The 15,600-nt window shown below is 36.6% G+C and overlaps 1 protein-coding gene across 9 annotated transcripts in view; it reads left to right on the forward strand.

Moving 5' to 3' along the window:
- LOC139971612 (uncharacterized) overlaps positions 1 to 15,600 on the forward strand; it is a 254,208-nt gene that overhangs the window by 120,793 nt on the left and 117,815 nt on the right. For all 9 annotated transcript variants that reach the window (XM_071978246.1, XM_071978247.1, XM_071978238.1 and 6 more), the window contains 16 exons: positions 343 to 546; positions 1,282 to 1,401; positions 3,096 to 3,216; positions 3,916 to 4,121; positions 4,512 to 4,654; positions 5,298 to 5,484; positions 6,954 to 7,259; positions 7,831 to 8,157; positions 8,728 to 9,051; positions 9,805 to 10,125; positions 11,015 to 11,341; positions 12,154 to 12,302; positions 12,760 to 12,946; positions 13,468 to 13,770; positions 14,292 to 14,618; positions 15,076 to 15,384. In XM_071978246.1, the coding sequence (XP_071834347.1) occupies positions 343 to 546; positions 1,282 to 1,401; positions 3,096 to 3,216; positions 3,916 to 4,121; positions 4,512 to 4,654; positions 5,298 to 5,484; positions 6,954 to 7,259; positions 7,831 to 8,157; positions 8,728 to 9,051; positions 9,805 to 10,125; positions 11,015 to 11,341; positions 12,154 to 12,302; positions 12,760 to 12,946; positions 13,468 to 13,770; positions 14,292 to 14,618; positions 15,076 to 15,384 (3,861 nt within the window). The remainder of the gene's footprint in view (positions 1 to 342; positions 547 to 1,281; positions 1,402 to 3,095; positions 3,217 to 3,915; positions 4,122 to 4,511; positions 4,655 to 5,297; positions 5,485 to 6,953; positions 7,260 to 7,830; positions 8,158 to 8,727; positions 9,052 to 9,804; positions 10,126 to 11,014; positions 11,342 to 12,153; positions 12,303 to 12,759; positions 12,947 to 13,467; positions 13,771 to 14,291; positions 14,619 to 15,075; positions 15,385 to 15,600) is intronic.

Consider the following 15,600-nt stretch of genomic DNA (forward strand, 5'->3'; position numbering starts at 1 on the left):
CATACAATATCAGATAGTTTTGTAATATATTCTGTAGACTAATTGTTCCATCCATGCAAGCTTGCAACTTTACAAATACACAATGAATTAAATGTGTCATTTCTTGCACGTTGTCTGAAGAAAAGGGGAGGGGTGGGGGTGGGACAGAAAATAACATCATTATGTATTAGCCCCCATAAAAACATTAATGAAAAATATTTTGAAAGTTGTATTCCTTTTTTGAAACAAACCATCTACACTTGATTTTAGAACGTTACTTTAAACTTGTCACCTATGTTTCTTTTGGGTAGGTGCTACCATTTCTTTATCAAACCATTTGCGATTTTACTTTCTTTTGTATAGGATGTGACTGATGGTTTACAAAGCAGAAGAGCTACTTTTGGAAGAATTTGTGAAGATGGAGATAAGATTCTGGCTGAGCTATCTTCAAAAGAGAGAAGTGAATTGAAAGAGGTCTTGAAAAACATTGAGAAACAACTGCATAGATTAGATCCTATCATCAAGGAAAGATCTCAAGTTTTGCACTCTGCTCTAACTGAAAGAATGGTAAGAGCTCCAGAATGTGTGCCCCTGTTTGGACTAACTTATGATGTGTGTGTGTGCTTTGGAGGTAGGATAAGTGGGGTGGGGTGGGGGTGGGGATGTTGTGGGTTGTGTGGACCTATCTGAACTGGCTTGTGATGTGGGTATTGTATTATATTTCAATTCTCCAGGGGGTGAGGAAGGAGTTGGAGAGGATGCATTAGGGATGAACAAAGCTGAAAAATTGATAAATCTGTCACAATAATTTCTTAGTTTATCATATTCAATGCCCCTGTTTGGACTAACTTATGATGTGTGTGTGTGCCTTGGTGTAGGATGAGGGAGTGGGGATGTTGTGGGTTGTGTGGACCTATCTGAACTGGCTTGTGATGTGGGTATTGTATTATATTTCAATTCTCCAGGGGGTGGGGAAGGAGTTGGAGAGGTTGCATTAGGGATGAACAAAGCTGAACAATTGATAAATCTGTCACAATAATTTTTATAGTTTATCATATTCAGCAGGTTTGTGAGTGATTCTGTACTTTTAAGCAGGGCTCATTTGGAAATGCTAACTAATATCGATTCTATAGCAAAGCTTTATACTAGTACTTACAGTTAGAGCCTTGTATTCATACTCTAACTCACAACACAATGAACACTATTTGTAGTGATACTCAAGCTGCTTGTACTTGCACTACAAGTGTGGTGTTTTAGTGGGTACTTGTAACAGTTAATATTTTATCATATTATATTTTCCAGGAATTTTGGAAGATGTATGTAAAGTGCAACAAATGGATCACGGAGACAGAGCAAGCAGACCATCCATCGGATCCTGCACTAGAAGTATCAGATTTAATCAAACAAATCTTTGAAGTTAAGGTACATCTCGGTTACTCTTATATGATTTGCTTAAATTGTTATTGCTATTTCAGAAACGTCCTGGTATTTGTGTTTATATTGTCAATGTGTGAGGTATCTCCTATGCAAATACACGGACACAATTTTTAAAACATCTTGTTAGTTTGTACCATTAGATGTTTGATACCTATACAAAGTCTGTCTCTTCTAACAGAAAATACTATGCTGAGCCAATATCACTTTCAGATGGGAATGTAAAGAAAGTTTTGGCTAGAACAAAATTTTTTTTGCTCAAAATAATGAACCGTAAAATTTTGTCAGGTGTTATTTTCTTGACAGACAATTAAACTAATTTTTCTCTTTTTTATAGTGTGAAAGCAAAAAAAATGCTGAACTGTACATTAGTTTGATGAGTAACGATGTACTCAATCCAGTTAGATTTGTTTTAATGGATGTTTAATGTTATTAAATGACACGCATGTTGCACCTTGCATAGCAGTTAAAATAGTTAGATTCTGCATTCAGACACTTCTCTGAATTTTCTGCACTTGTTTGGCAGTTTGTCTTTGTCCAATTAATATGTTAAACGAAGGGGGCAAAAAATAATTTAAAAAAGTGTTAGTGAACTGCTAAAAGCAGCATTTTGCGTCCTATTCTATGGTTTTTCTCAACCTCACTGATTCCACGATGCCATAACGACATACATAACTAGCTTATCTATTCAAATCTTACTTCTGGCATAAAATTCCAAAAATTTGCAACTTTCAACTCTGTTTTTCTCGAAGATATTTTCCATTAGGATCCAAATAAACCTCGCCCATAATAAGAATATTTAAAAGCTACGAACGTCATTGGCCAATACGTAGTACAACACCATGCTTGAGTTGTGTAGATTGTCTATGGCCATTGTACCAGGGAGCTGTAAGAGTCCAGCTCGCTGGTTGTACCAAGTTACCAACTCGACGTTTGGAATCTATTTTTAGCAACGGCTCATAACTTAACCTGCATCTCTGATTGGTTGAATTCAAACTAGTGAGTTGGGGGAGCTGTATGCGATTAATATTAAATGTGTAATTTGTCGGAGGACTCTTTTCTCATCTGCAAATGTCCTTAATTACTCACCAATTAACGCTTTTGGCAGGGAAAAAACTCAGCTAATATCGTATTTTGCTGTTTTGTGATTGATATATGTAAAAAACTTGATCAACTTGTCAAAAAAGTGGAAACGGCAACAAAACGCAAAATGCTGCTTTAATATCTACTGATACAACCAGTGTATGTAAATATATGAGTATTAAAGGGCCTGAAGGTTGGATCCTGTCAGGATCATTTCCAGAGACTCACTGGATACTTGCCTATGTAAAAGATCCTGCCTGGATGGAAATGTAAATCCCTCTAACTATTATAAAATAAATTTACGAGTTGAAATGCACATTGCCTTGCTCAAATTTGACTCAGTCCTTAGATGAACGGAAGAGACTGTATGAGTTTGTAAAGCCATTTAAAGTGTAGTTGATCACACTGTATATATACTGAAATGTGATGAAGTTTCAATAAGAAAACTATATGTTACTTAGAATCCCTGGTTTCTTGCTTTTTGCCCAAGAATGTTTCCATGTTAGAGATAAAGAACAGATTTTAAACGCATGCTTATACAGTTTTTCACTCTGTTGTGGAAGTTATCTGTAATGCCTTTTAAATGTTTCTTTGTAAAGGCTGCTCAAGACAGAATTAGATCATTTCAGCCAGAGGTAGATAGACTCTCTGAATCTGAGAAACCAATCGTAGAGGTGTGTCATGAGGAAGACAAGGCACAGATCCAGCCAGAAGTGACAGGTACTGTGACCAGAGTTGCTTTCTGTTCAAGTGCTTTTGATTTCAACTTTTTATTATATCAGTTTTCATCAGTTTTTTATTTTATTTTTTTATCAGAATGGGTGAAAGTTGCACATCTCAACTTGTGTGTTTTGCAATGATATACCATTTCTAAATGTTTTAGTTTATGAATGTTTTTGCAAGTAACAGACATGACCCTGACAAAATAGCTGTTTAAGATAAATCATGGTTTTCAAACAAGAACATTTCTTTAAATGGAAAGGAATTTCTTTTGAAACAACAAGGCTTTGACATTTTTGTGCACTCATGGTTGCTTGCAGTAGGCAGGCAAGTATCTGTTGCAGTCAAGTTGGTGTGTGTGTGTGGGTAAGCATCTGTGAGCATGTAAGCTGATATCTCAAGAAAGTGGTGTGAAGACATATAGCATACTTGACATGTAGCTTGCCCCTATGTGAGCATAATAAGATCCCTATTATTTGTTACCATAACATGAGCATCTGTGAGCCTGTAAGCATGATATCTTACATATGGCATACTTGACATGTAGGTTGCCCCTATGTGAGCATTGAGAAAATCTCCATTGTTTGTGACCATAATGTAAGCTGTGTTGAGTAGCATTTCTGAAGCACTATTTTAAATGCCTTTGAATAACATGAAGTTCTCAGTGTTAATGAGGACTTGTCTTTTGTATATATTCAGACATCCATGAAAGGTACAGGAAGCTCCTTAAAGACATTACCGGAGTCTTGGACCGTCTCTCAAAGGCTCTTGAAGAACGTAAGAGTTTTGAGACTGATGTGTCCAAGCTGGAAAAATGGCTAGAGCTTTCAGAGCCACCTACCAGCAAGACTCCTGTACTTTTGGTACCGTTGGAAACTCTACAGCAAAATCTGAATGCAATGCAGGTGAGATTAAAATATCAGGGTTTAGGAGTAGAAGGAGAACGGAGTGTCATGAGTTGACATAAAGGTACCTAAAGATGCCAAAGGTGAAGTTTAAACATAAGGGCGAAGGGAGAAGGGGGGGGGGCAGGAGGGGACAGAGGAGATTGGCCTTGAGCAAACAGAAGGCTACCAAACTTTATTTACAGGAGTCTTAAACCTTCTCTTGAGTGCTATTACAGAATTTTAAAACTATGAGACTGACTTGTTTGTACAGTACAAGAAGTATTTGTAAAATTATCTTGTTCCTGCTGGGGATACAGAGGAGATTTCAGGATTACAGAAGAGCTTCATACTCAAAAGGAAAAAGTTTCATGATTGTTAATATTGTTGTTTTTCATCATGGTATATTAGGTTATTTGTGAAGAAGCTGAAGAATTCAACAAACTGCTTGATAACATCACCAGAGAAACTCAGGTCGTCAAGGAAACACTGTCACCTGATGAGGAGGAAAAACTTGATGAAAAAGTTGAGAAACTGCAAGTAAATTTGGACAGGTGAGCTATCAATATGTGACCAGCAGAATGAAGGAAGATTATGCTCAGTTGTGTCTTTATTTTTCAGAGATAAGGAAACATACTACTGTTATCATTAACCTGTGGAGTTTGAACATTTTTGGGTCCGTCTCATTTACAAACCTCCAGTGGCTGTATTAGCACCATATTTAGCACTATGATGTCTATGTCATTTAATATTACATAATACAATAAATTAATAAATGTGTCCAATGTTCTAAATCCGGTTAGTCATATAAAGTCCTACAGTAGTAAACTGCAGACCTAGTTGTATATATGTGTTTCATATTTCAGTGTTCTTTTTGTGTTATTTGCCTCCATGGCCTGTTTGCAACACTATAGAACGGTTCAAAGGCATTCCTTTCACATCTCTTTATGACAATATGTAGCAATGCTCCCACCATTCATTTATGTTACACAGACAATACATTAATTTACTTAAAGGATAACATTTGGGAGCAAAACATAACATTTGGAGCGCAGGTCATTGTTCTGTAGTTTAACTTTTTTAAGATGTGTTATCAGTATCATCTAAGGTGTGTAAAATATATCTGGCAGGTCTGGAATGTTCCTGAATGTGATAATAAATGATCTAAAAGCCATGTTAATTTAAATATATTTTCAGAGTGTGCAATGCTGCACTCACCAACCAGAACATTCTCTCCAATGCTGTGGAGGAACGTATCAACTATGAGTCACAGATAAGGTTCCTCTCTGAGGCATTGTCCGAGCTGGAGGTGAAGAGACTAGCCCTGAAAGATGTGTTACCTCTACCATCTGAAGCTGCTGAAGAAAGGCTTGAACAAGTGAAAGTATGTAATTTGTAACAACAAATCTTCCAGAGATTTCTGCAGAGATCTGCAATTATTTGTATCTTGGAGACTTTAGGGAAGAGATGTGATTCAAAAGATTTTTCCAATATAGCTGACAGTGAATGTTGGTTTGTGGAAGCGGCATTGCAAGGATCAATGGGACCTATCAGCAATAGATGTAGTCACAAAATTCCACATTCTCACCCAAGCCCAACAATGAATTCGTCTTGAGTGAACAACTTGATTTTCGGCACCTCTCAGGTTTTGGTGTTGAGGGCAGGCTTTTGTTTGAAATGCAGTTTTCTGGTTCTGTACTTTGGGGAGTGGGGCATACTATAGAGCTGCAATACTATAGAACTGATACGTTGCAGCATTACACACTCTGAAAATACATTTAAATGGACATGGGTTTAGATAATTTATAATCACTAAAGTCCATGTTTGGCAGCAATGGTCTAGTTACATGTGGTTTGTGATAGCATCAGTTCTCAATTAACTGAGATTTTAAGTGGAAGGAGATTTTTACTAAAAAAATATCACTGCACTCATTTCTACTGAACTGACAAACCTTTGGATGTAGTTTATAAACAATGTTTATTAAGGCTTCTATGTAATTGTCCTTCAAGACAACTGGTGCTAACATGTTTGTAATGTTTACCTTTAACAGCAAGTTTGAAATTTGTCAAATATTTCTATGAGGTTGGTCTAAGGAAGTAGTGTTAGTGAACTGGTATTCAAAAGATGCATTCATTCATTCATTGCTCTGTGTATTACCAGATATAATAATAAATACCAAATATTAAAGTGCTGTTATCATGAAATAAAAACATGCTCAAGAGCACTGTACAAAAGAACCAATACCTGGAATATAAAATGACCAAACTTTACGAAAACCTAAAAGTATTAAAAAGCAGTAAAAGTTTAAAAAAATATGCTATAAGACAGGGTTAAAAACCACAATAAAGAACATAAAAATATAAATATACATAAAAATGGGCACAGTAATGTGAGTAAAACAACGAATAAGATTAAAGCCCATACTCAAGCCTAAAAAGATAAGTTTTTAAATGCTTTTTAAAAGTGTCAACAGATGTGACATTTTTCAAGTGATGAGGAAGAGAATTCCAGAGTTTAGGACCTGCTGCACTGAAAGAACAATCTCCATATGTGACTTTGTTAGTACAAGGAATAACTAGAGAAAGATGACTTTGGGACAGTAATGCCCTAGCTGGCGTGTAGCGTTTCAATAAATCAGTCATATAACTCGGAGATTGATCAGGAGATGTAACACTCCTAGTCTCAGATTCATTATTCTACTGCCTGTTGTTTGACTAATATACTGAAAACTTCCCTGACATGATTTCGCCTACGGCCAGGAGGGTAATTAACACGAGAAAATTTAGATAATACCAAGTTTCCTTGAAGACATTAATTCATCCCTCTTTTGTGTTCTCTCTTTTTACTTAAAGAACCTCCAGGAACAAGTTTCCTCACTACAGCCTCACTTGAACAACATTGGTACACTTCAGGTGCGCATGAACTCTACTGGCCAGGTTGACCATGCAGACGATGTGGCTGGCTTAGATAGTACAATGCAGGAACTTTACAACAATCTAGAGGAAGATAAAATTAACTTTGCCAGGTCAGCCACGGCTAGACAAGAGTTTGCTGATCGTGTTGCCATCACTAGAAATAATATTGAAGAATGTGAGATACGTTTGGCACAGTTGGAAGAAAGCCATCTGCCATCAGAGGATAAGGTGGATAAATGTGAGGTAAGCTTTCTGGTAGGAGTCGGGTAGAGGGGGTAATTGCTTGGTGTGTATGTTTTGCAGTTAAAGAATGTGAAGTCATGTAGATTGCTACACCATCCAAACATCATTTTGGCATTTCCACTGTTTATTTGCAAGTTTGAAATAAAAACTGCATAAGTGATCAGGAGATGGGTTTGATGTTTTATCTTGTTGGAAAGTGTAAGCAATTTAAACTGGACTGGAATAAAACTGACATTAATGTTGTTAAGTTTTATAGATTGCTTCTTCATCTTCTGAATTTGTGGATCAGAAAATTTGTGGATCAGATGTGGAAACCTTACATGAAGCATCACCCACATGTCAGTGAAAGAGTGGGATGATTGTTAAGCTAAGCGGGTCACCAGAGTGTTTTGGTATACAAATGAATAGATTACAGTTAATTATGTTCAAGAAGCACCTGTAGCAATACGCAAAATATAGTAATATGTTTCACTTACTGCAGACTTTACTACCATGAGTTAGTTTGGATGAGATGAAAATTTACAGTCCTTTTCATTTCATTTGTTTTGTTTTTTATCTTCTTGCATTAAAGGAAATGATGAAAGAAGTGGAACTTCTGTTGAATAGCTTACCTCTTCTGGAGACCCTGACACAGGAAATTAATGAGACCTGCTCCTTTGAAGATTTGAAATCCTTAGACCAGACCAAACACAAACTCAAAAACAAGCTGGAGGAGTTGATGAGATCACTCCAGCAACAGGTTGCAGTACTTCAAGGAAACACTAGCACCAAAGATGCACTACAGGGAGATGTTGCCAGATGCCTAGATTGGCTACAACAGACTAAAGCGATGCTTGAGGATGTCAAACCAATTGGTCTAGATGTCATTGAAGCTCAACAAGCCCTTGATGAGCATAAGGTAGGAACCAATAACAATGTATTTCTCAACCAGTTTTTATATGCCCAACATATCTTTTAGACAGTTTTGTCTCCTGAACTCCTGAAAAGAGCAGAATTTTTCTAAAATGAATGCAGACCTTTCTCTACCCTTTTGTCAGAATTGTCTTTGTACTGTTGGTACTCTTCCTTGCTGATATATTTTTGTTGCATCTTTTGATGTGCATTTCCATGAACATTTTTATCTAATTTACAAGTTACAAAGTTAATTAAATTCACTCCTGTTACCTTAACATTTAGACATTGGAACTTTGTAGATTTCTGTTAGAATGTTGGACAGTGGCTGTTAAAAAAATTGCTTGTCCTGTCCCAAGTTACTCAAAAGTTACTTATATGTCAGTCTACATCTGATGGAGATGCTGCTACAATAGAAACACCATTTCCTCTAACATTTTACCATAGTGTTCAAAGATGTTTAGCTGTATAGATTTTTCCGTTTTTGGATATCAAGTTATTTGCTCTGTAAGCCATTGAAAACCCTGTCAGGAAGGTAAGTGCTTCCTTGAAAGAATTCTTCCTCAATTTCTTATAGATGAAGGAAGCAGACATTGAAGAAGGTCTGAAAAAATCACAGGGGCTGATAATAACCACTAAAGCAAAGTATGCTGACATTGGGGAGGAGCTTCCAGAACATCTGCAGGACTCCCTAGAGACAATAGATGCCCTGCACTCTGAAATATTACGATTAGAGATGGAGAAAGAAAGAAAACTGGAGAAGGACGTGGTGATGATGGAAAAATTCTCTGATTTGATAGACGACATCAAGGAATGGCTGCAAAGAGCTGATGAAGTCTTAAAAGAAGCAGCAGATGGCATAGATTTTCATCAACTTGAGCTAGAAGAAAGGAAATTTAAGGTATGTGTTTCTGAAAACAATGCCACTTAGTGATTGCCCTTTCATTTAAAAGTTTTGTCAGCAGTTTCTAGTTACTGTTTGACATAAGTTGAAAGTTTTTACTATTGGAAGAGAAAATGAAGTGCAATGGACATTTAGGACGTATAAACACACTATCTTTTTGAAGTGTTTGAATACCTTTTGACTTAGTTATGATGTTTTGTTCAACTCACTATTGTGTTCAAATCGGCTTAGTAAAAACTTGACCGCGGCTGTGAATGTAACTGTATAGCGTGGAGGGTGGTTTGGAGAGAGTGTGCACTCAAGTGTGACTCATTATCTGCTTGTGGCTGTGCTCATTAAAGCCGCGGAAAAATCCACCGGCCCGGACATGGCGGTTAGATTTGCGAGGCTTCCCTTAGTACTGAGTTTTAAAAGATTTAAAAGCTTTCAAAACAAATCTGGGCAAACTTGGTAAAGTTATTTACTGTACATTGATTTTAAGGTTATCACATTATCAACTAATCTATAGATATTATTGAAGTCTCCCAGAACTCCATGGAATAGACTGCTAGGATAAAAATGAACTGTACATGGCATGATGATGCTTAACTCCTTGGTTAGATGTGAGTTTTAATGAATTAATTATCTCATAACATAACTTTCATTTAATATGCGGGACACACTTGTGGGGTGTTTTAGATGGGCTAAACCATTAACCTTTATTAACATGTATATCGTCAAGTTCTTTTCTGTTTTGGTACTGTCTTTCAGAAGTTACAGTCACAAAAGCCTACATATCAAGCAAAACTGACCAGTTTAAATGCCCTAGCTCAGGAACTCTCACCAACAATTTGCCCATCATCACAAGAGAATGTAGAGGAGAACATCACCCATCTCAATCAGCATTTTCCAAAAACCACTGCCACTGTGGATTCAATAACCGAGAATCTGCTAAAGGCATCAGATGCATGGCAGGATTTCAACCACTGGTGTGAGAAATTAGAGGACCTCTCTCAGGAGGTGAAAGATCAGAGGAAGTTCACAGCACCACTTACGATGTCCACTACAATGAAAAATAAACAACTCACAGAGGTTAGATGTAATTTTCATCTTATTGATGAATGGACTTATTGATGAATGGATTAACTTTTGTACATAATTTAGATACAACTTGTTAGTATTGACAAACCAATCTCAAACTGAAAATATTTTGCAAGATTTGGATGGTCTAATACGTCTACTTTCCTTATATAATTCAAAGAAACAATTTTTTTGGAAAATTAGGATAGTGATCTTAGCGAATTGAGGAGTGTGCTGAAGTGAGGGTCTGGATTAGTAGGTTATTTATGTAAAACTGCTGGTAAATATTTCAATGCATTCAAAGGGAAAAATATTTATATTTTGCCAAGCAGAAAAGTGCTACCAATGGTGGATGATTTAATACATCTACTTTCCTTATATAATTCAAAGAAACAATTTCTTTGGAAAATTAGGATAGTGATCTTAGCAAATTGAGGAGTGTGCTGAAGTGAGGGCATGATTAGAAGGTAATTTATGTAAATCTGCTGGTAAGTATTTCAATGAATTCAAAGGGAAAAATATTAATATTTTTTGCATAGCAGAAAAGTTCTACTTGGGGGATAGTTTCCTACTTAGTACCTATCATTAAGATATGTAATCTTGCACGGGAATCATGGAAGTTTGTGATGAGGTGATGAAAGTTACGGGGGGCAGAGGAAAACTACTGGTGGGCTATGAAATGTTAGTGGTGGGTTGACTGAAGTCAGTAAGTGAGTGGTGGGTTGTGTGAAGTTTATGGTGGGCTGAGGGATGTTAATGTTGATCTGACCGATGATAGTGATGGGCTGAGGGATAAGAGAGGTGGGCTAGAAGTTTGATTTTCGTTGGTATTTACCTCCCAAGGGTTTTGCCAGTGTGGCAGATAGGCTGCCATGTCATCATTTTATCTAACTGTCTGCAGGACTTGAACAGCAGGCTACTTTCTGAAGAAAATGGCTTTGATCAAGTCAAAGATACTGTAGAGAGACTTAGCCATCTTGGTAATGATGCTGGAAATGCAGCTGTTCAGAAAAGAAGAGACAGTGTTGAAACTCACTTCAGAGACGTTCAAACAGGGGTCAGGAATGACCTTGAGGAAGCAAGCTATCAATTTGACACATGGAAAAAGTATGAAGATTCCCTGGAACAGACAGAAGAAAACTTACACAGACTCTCAGAAGTATCTCTTTCACCATTCAGTATAAGTGACCCTAAAGAGGATCTAATTTCGGCACTAGAAGAATTAGAGGTTGGTGTCCTGGCTGATTTGATAATCTCTCTTTGCTATTAGCTGTTAATCTTCCAGCTATTTGGTTTTTCTTTTGAAATGGCAGACAGTTTCGTGTTGATGGGTTGACATTATTATCATCCACACATCAGAAAAGAATTGTGAAAATTAAAACGAGTGCTTGAGTCTTTTAAAAATATATGTTTTCATTCATGTTTCATCTTAAAGATCAAAGGAATATTCCGTAATGTCATAGAGTTATAGGGTGTATGGGGAATAGAGTGACAATGAGGTAAGAGATAATATGAAAGGGGGAACTGTCAGATGTTTGGCTGTGTGAGTGTCTGGTGGGATGTCTATGGGAGTGGATAAAGGAATATATGTTAATGATAATATACATATTTCAATCTATTGTGGGTGATTTAAATGGCTGCATCCATATATGTTGTCATGTGGGGATAAATCAGTATTAAAATGTAGCCATTTCATCTTCATCAGAAAGAGTGGAGTGGTTGCATGCATCTAGTCATAACAGGTGACCATAATACTGTGTACACACTGTTAGATCTGCATGAACAAGACATGTTGAATTGAATATAATTTGGATATGGCTAAGCTCAGGAGACTGTTGTGGCTGACACAATAGTTGTTATTTGCATTTTATTGCCTGCAGACTTGATATGACTTCATACATCTAAAGTAATATGTTACCATCAAACCAGGCAGTTTGCTGTTGATTTTAAGGTTGTGGAAAGTTTTCTTTGAAGCGATATGCAGATTTAAGATGCTCTGCAGGGCTTTCAAGATAATATTTTGGTTCTTTCCACTCTCAGGAGGTGAAACCAACCATTCAAGATTGTACACAGGTAGTGGACACTTTGAAGAAAGCACACGATGACCTTATGTCAAAGGTTATTAAAGATCCTGTTTCCTGTAAGCCATTTGATGAAAAGTTGGAATCTTTAGCAAAGCAAGCTAAACAGTAAGTATAGTGGGATGAAAGGATGCAACCTTACTCAGTTCTATCTATTTTGCAACACGTAGTTAAATAATATGTTAGAAACAAAGCAAGACCAAACTTTCACCATAGTTTGTGAAAAGAGCATCCAGCTCTGAGATCAATATGATTGTCATGAATAAACATGATGTTATTTGCTAGTAGAGAAAAGCATAATGGTTATTTATCCACCACCTCTTCCCCACTCCTTCTCTGACTCCTTCCACCCTATCCTTTCACCCTATCCTCTCTTGCACCCTTTCAACCACTGTCAGCCTTTCTCCCCTTGCTCCCATCATTTCCTCCCAAAGTAGAGTATGCCATATTGCCTGTATCAAATGTGTTTGGGTATATAACATGTTTTTGTTTCCTTACTTTTTTTTAATAAAAGTGTATTTGGCAAGCTAATCAATGAAACCACACTACATTATTGTCTTTGCAGGTTTTCCAAACACATATTGGAAACTGAACGTGAAATGAAAGAAGAGTTGGCCGACAGAGAACAGCTGCATTCAAAGACAGAAGCTATCCTAGAGGAGGTAGTTAAGGTGCAGACTAGGTCGGACCAGCTCTGTAGAAGGTTTGAGCCGGAGGAAGAAGATGTGGCAAGGAGACAAGTGGAATTGAAAGTGAGTTTATACTACAGTCTACAAATACTTTGATGAAATGAAATGAAGGTAACATTTTGATAGAAATGGCTGTGTAGATGTGTGGTATCAATGTTCCTGTATTACACACATATATATCTTCTACTGTGGCTCTATGAAAGAAACAATATATTTTCATCTTTGTACACATCATCAGGTATTTGCAGGGAAAGAGATGGCTTATGTGGAAGTAATAGTTTACTCGTATCTCATTAAAGTTTAAAAGACAAGTAGTGACAAGAGAGATTGTACTAGCTATCACTTCACACAAATGTTTAATTAGCAGAATCATGTAATCTGCGTTCATTTTATTATCATAGGTTATGTACACTATATAATGAATAGCACACTTGATGTACTTCAAAAGAAGCAAATCTTGAAAATTTATTTGTGGTGATGTATTTTTGATAAATTGGAAACAAGAAATCACAGGGTTGGATAAAAATTGAGATAAGATAATGCATAACCGTATTACTTATTTGATTATTTTGTTTTGCTAACAGATACTCCAAGATGAGATTGAACCAGTGTTAAATCAAGCTAAGATCCTCTCAGCACAACAGAGAGAGAAATATTCTACCAAACAATCCAATCTTCCATTTGATGTTGAGGAAGACATCCTAGCCCTAGAGGCTGCCAATATTTCAATCAGTGATGTATTTGAGAAGAATTCACAAGAATTAGAAGAAGCCAGGGAACAGAGAGAGGAACTGAAAAAGAAGGTGGTCATGGTGAAGAAAATACTTGAAGAGAACACTGAAGAGATCATTATCATTGATATCCCTGCTGCCAAGCATGTGGTCGAGGTGAGGATAACGTGATCATTTAAATTTGATGTATGAGAGTGGTCAGTCGTTAATACTGCAGCAATAGCAAGTGTTGTTATTTGCAGCATCATGCTATTGTGATACATGGCTTCATATGGTTTTACTTTAAGAAAATGGTTGGAGGAATTATAGCCACATACTATCACAACAATTGAATAATAGATCAAAAACTCCACCCAAATAGTTTACAAATATAGTCATAAATATAACTGTATTTTTCTAATTCTAGGGTAGGCCAGAGATTTTGCTGCTAGAGAGTCAACCTTTCCAAAGTTTGCCATAGTGAATGTTACATTGTAACCGTGGCTGGGATGAATGTTTTAGCTTAGTTGTAAATTTTTTAGATTTCTTGCCACGTAAATTGTTTGAACAATAGATGGAAAGCCTCAGTATGGAAAGTTAGATTTTGAAACAACATAAATAACTATGTCATCTGCTAGTATAATACATTTAACATTTACAAAATCAAAGGAACACATCTCTACTTCCTACCTGTCCAGGAAAAGCTGAAGTGCCTATTAACCTTGAAGAAAGATTTTGAACCTGCACAGAAATTATCAGATGCCATTGCGAAGGAAACTGGGGATCCTCATGAGCAGAAGAAAGTTACAGAAGATTTGGAAAACCTTCGCAGAGAGGTTGATGAGGTCATAGAGAAAACTGCAGCCCAGAATGAAATATTGCAAGCTTCTTTGAAACCATGGCGGGAATTTCATGATGCACTACCCATTGTAAAGGACTGGATAGACCGGGCAACTATTGTGAATAACAAGGATTTGGTGATCAGTGATCCCATACCTGTACAGGAGTTGATTAATGAACATAAGGTATGAACATGTATGGTATCTAATAGAGGTCATCAGTATTTCCTCAAATGTTTAAGGCGCTAGAAGTTGCCTAAAGTATTAAAAAAAGTACTTTCCTTGGAGACCTGACCCTCAATATCATCCCTCAACATTTAGTAGCATGAGTGTAGTAATATGCCTCATTGAGGGAAAATACCTCGAGACTGGTAATTACGTTTGGTTTGAGAATGTGCATAAGTAATCATTATTTGACTTTCCAGCATATTTTATGCTCAATATGGATGTGCAGTAATACTCATCTTACATTGCAAATTCGTTGCCATTAAAAGCATATATCATATCTTATAAGATAACAGTTAAAGGAATCAATATTCATAGGTTAATATGATGTAAGACTTAACTATCATATTTGTAAATGTTTGGAAAATCACATTTTGGGCATATGTTAAATTCCAATATCATATTTTGTTCCATGTAGGTTGTGCTAGAAGAGCTTCCAGATCTTGCCATGAAGTTGAATGACCTCACAAGTGCATCAGAAGATATTTCAAGAGTATGCCAAAAACAACAATACATGGAACAAGCTAGTCATCTAGAAGAGACAGTCCAGGACTTGAAAGAAGCGGCTGAAGGAAGGAAACAAGACTTGGAAAAGGCTGCAAAGGATTGGCAAAATTATGATGCAGAGATTCAAAATCTCACCAGAACTATTGCTGGATGTAAGAGAGCAATTTTGTCACCTGACATGGAGAAGAAGACCCTTAATGAGCAATTGGAGATGCAGAAAGTATGCACCAATAAAGCTTTGTTAGATATGTAATAAATGTGTATATTAGCTTAGGCTAGCTAATCATCCAAGGTGCAAACTATGCAATGAATGTTTTACCTGAAAGTAGTAGCACCATCATAGCTTAATTTTACCTCACTTGACTTTTCAAGCCAATGAACCTGTTGCTATGACAAAATGTCTGTCTTTCTGTCAAATTCAGTTGAAATGCCTATA

This window comes from Apostichopus japonicus, chromosome 8 (assembly GCF_037975245.1).
Source record: "Apostichopus japonicus isolate 1M-3 chromosome 8, ASM3797524v1, whole genome shotgun sequence".
Lineage (NCBI taxonomy): Eukaryota > Metazoa > Echinodermata > Holothuroidea > Aspidochirotida > Stichopodidae > Apostichopus > Apostichopus japonicus.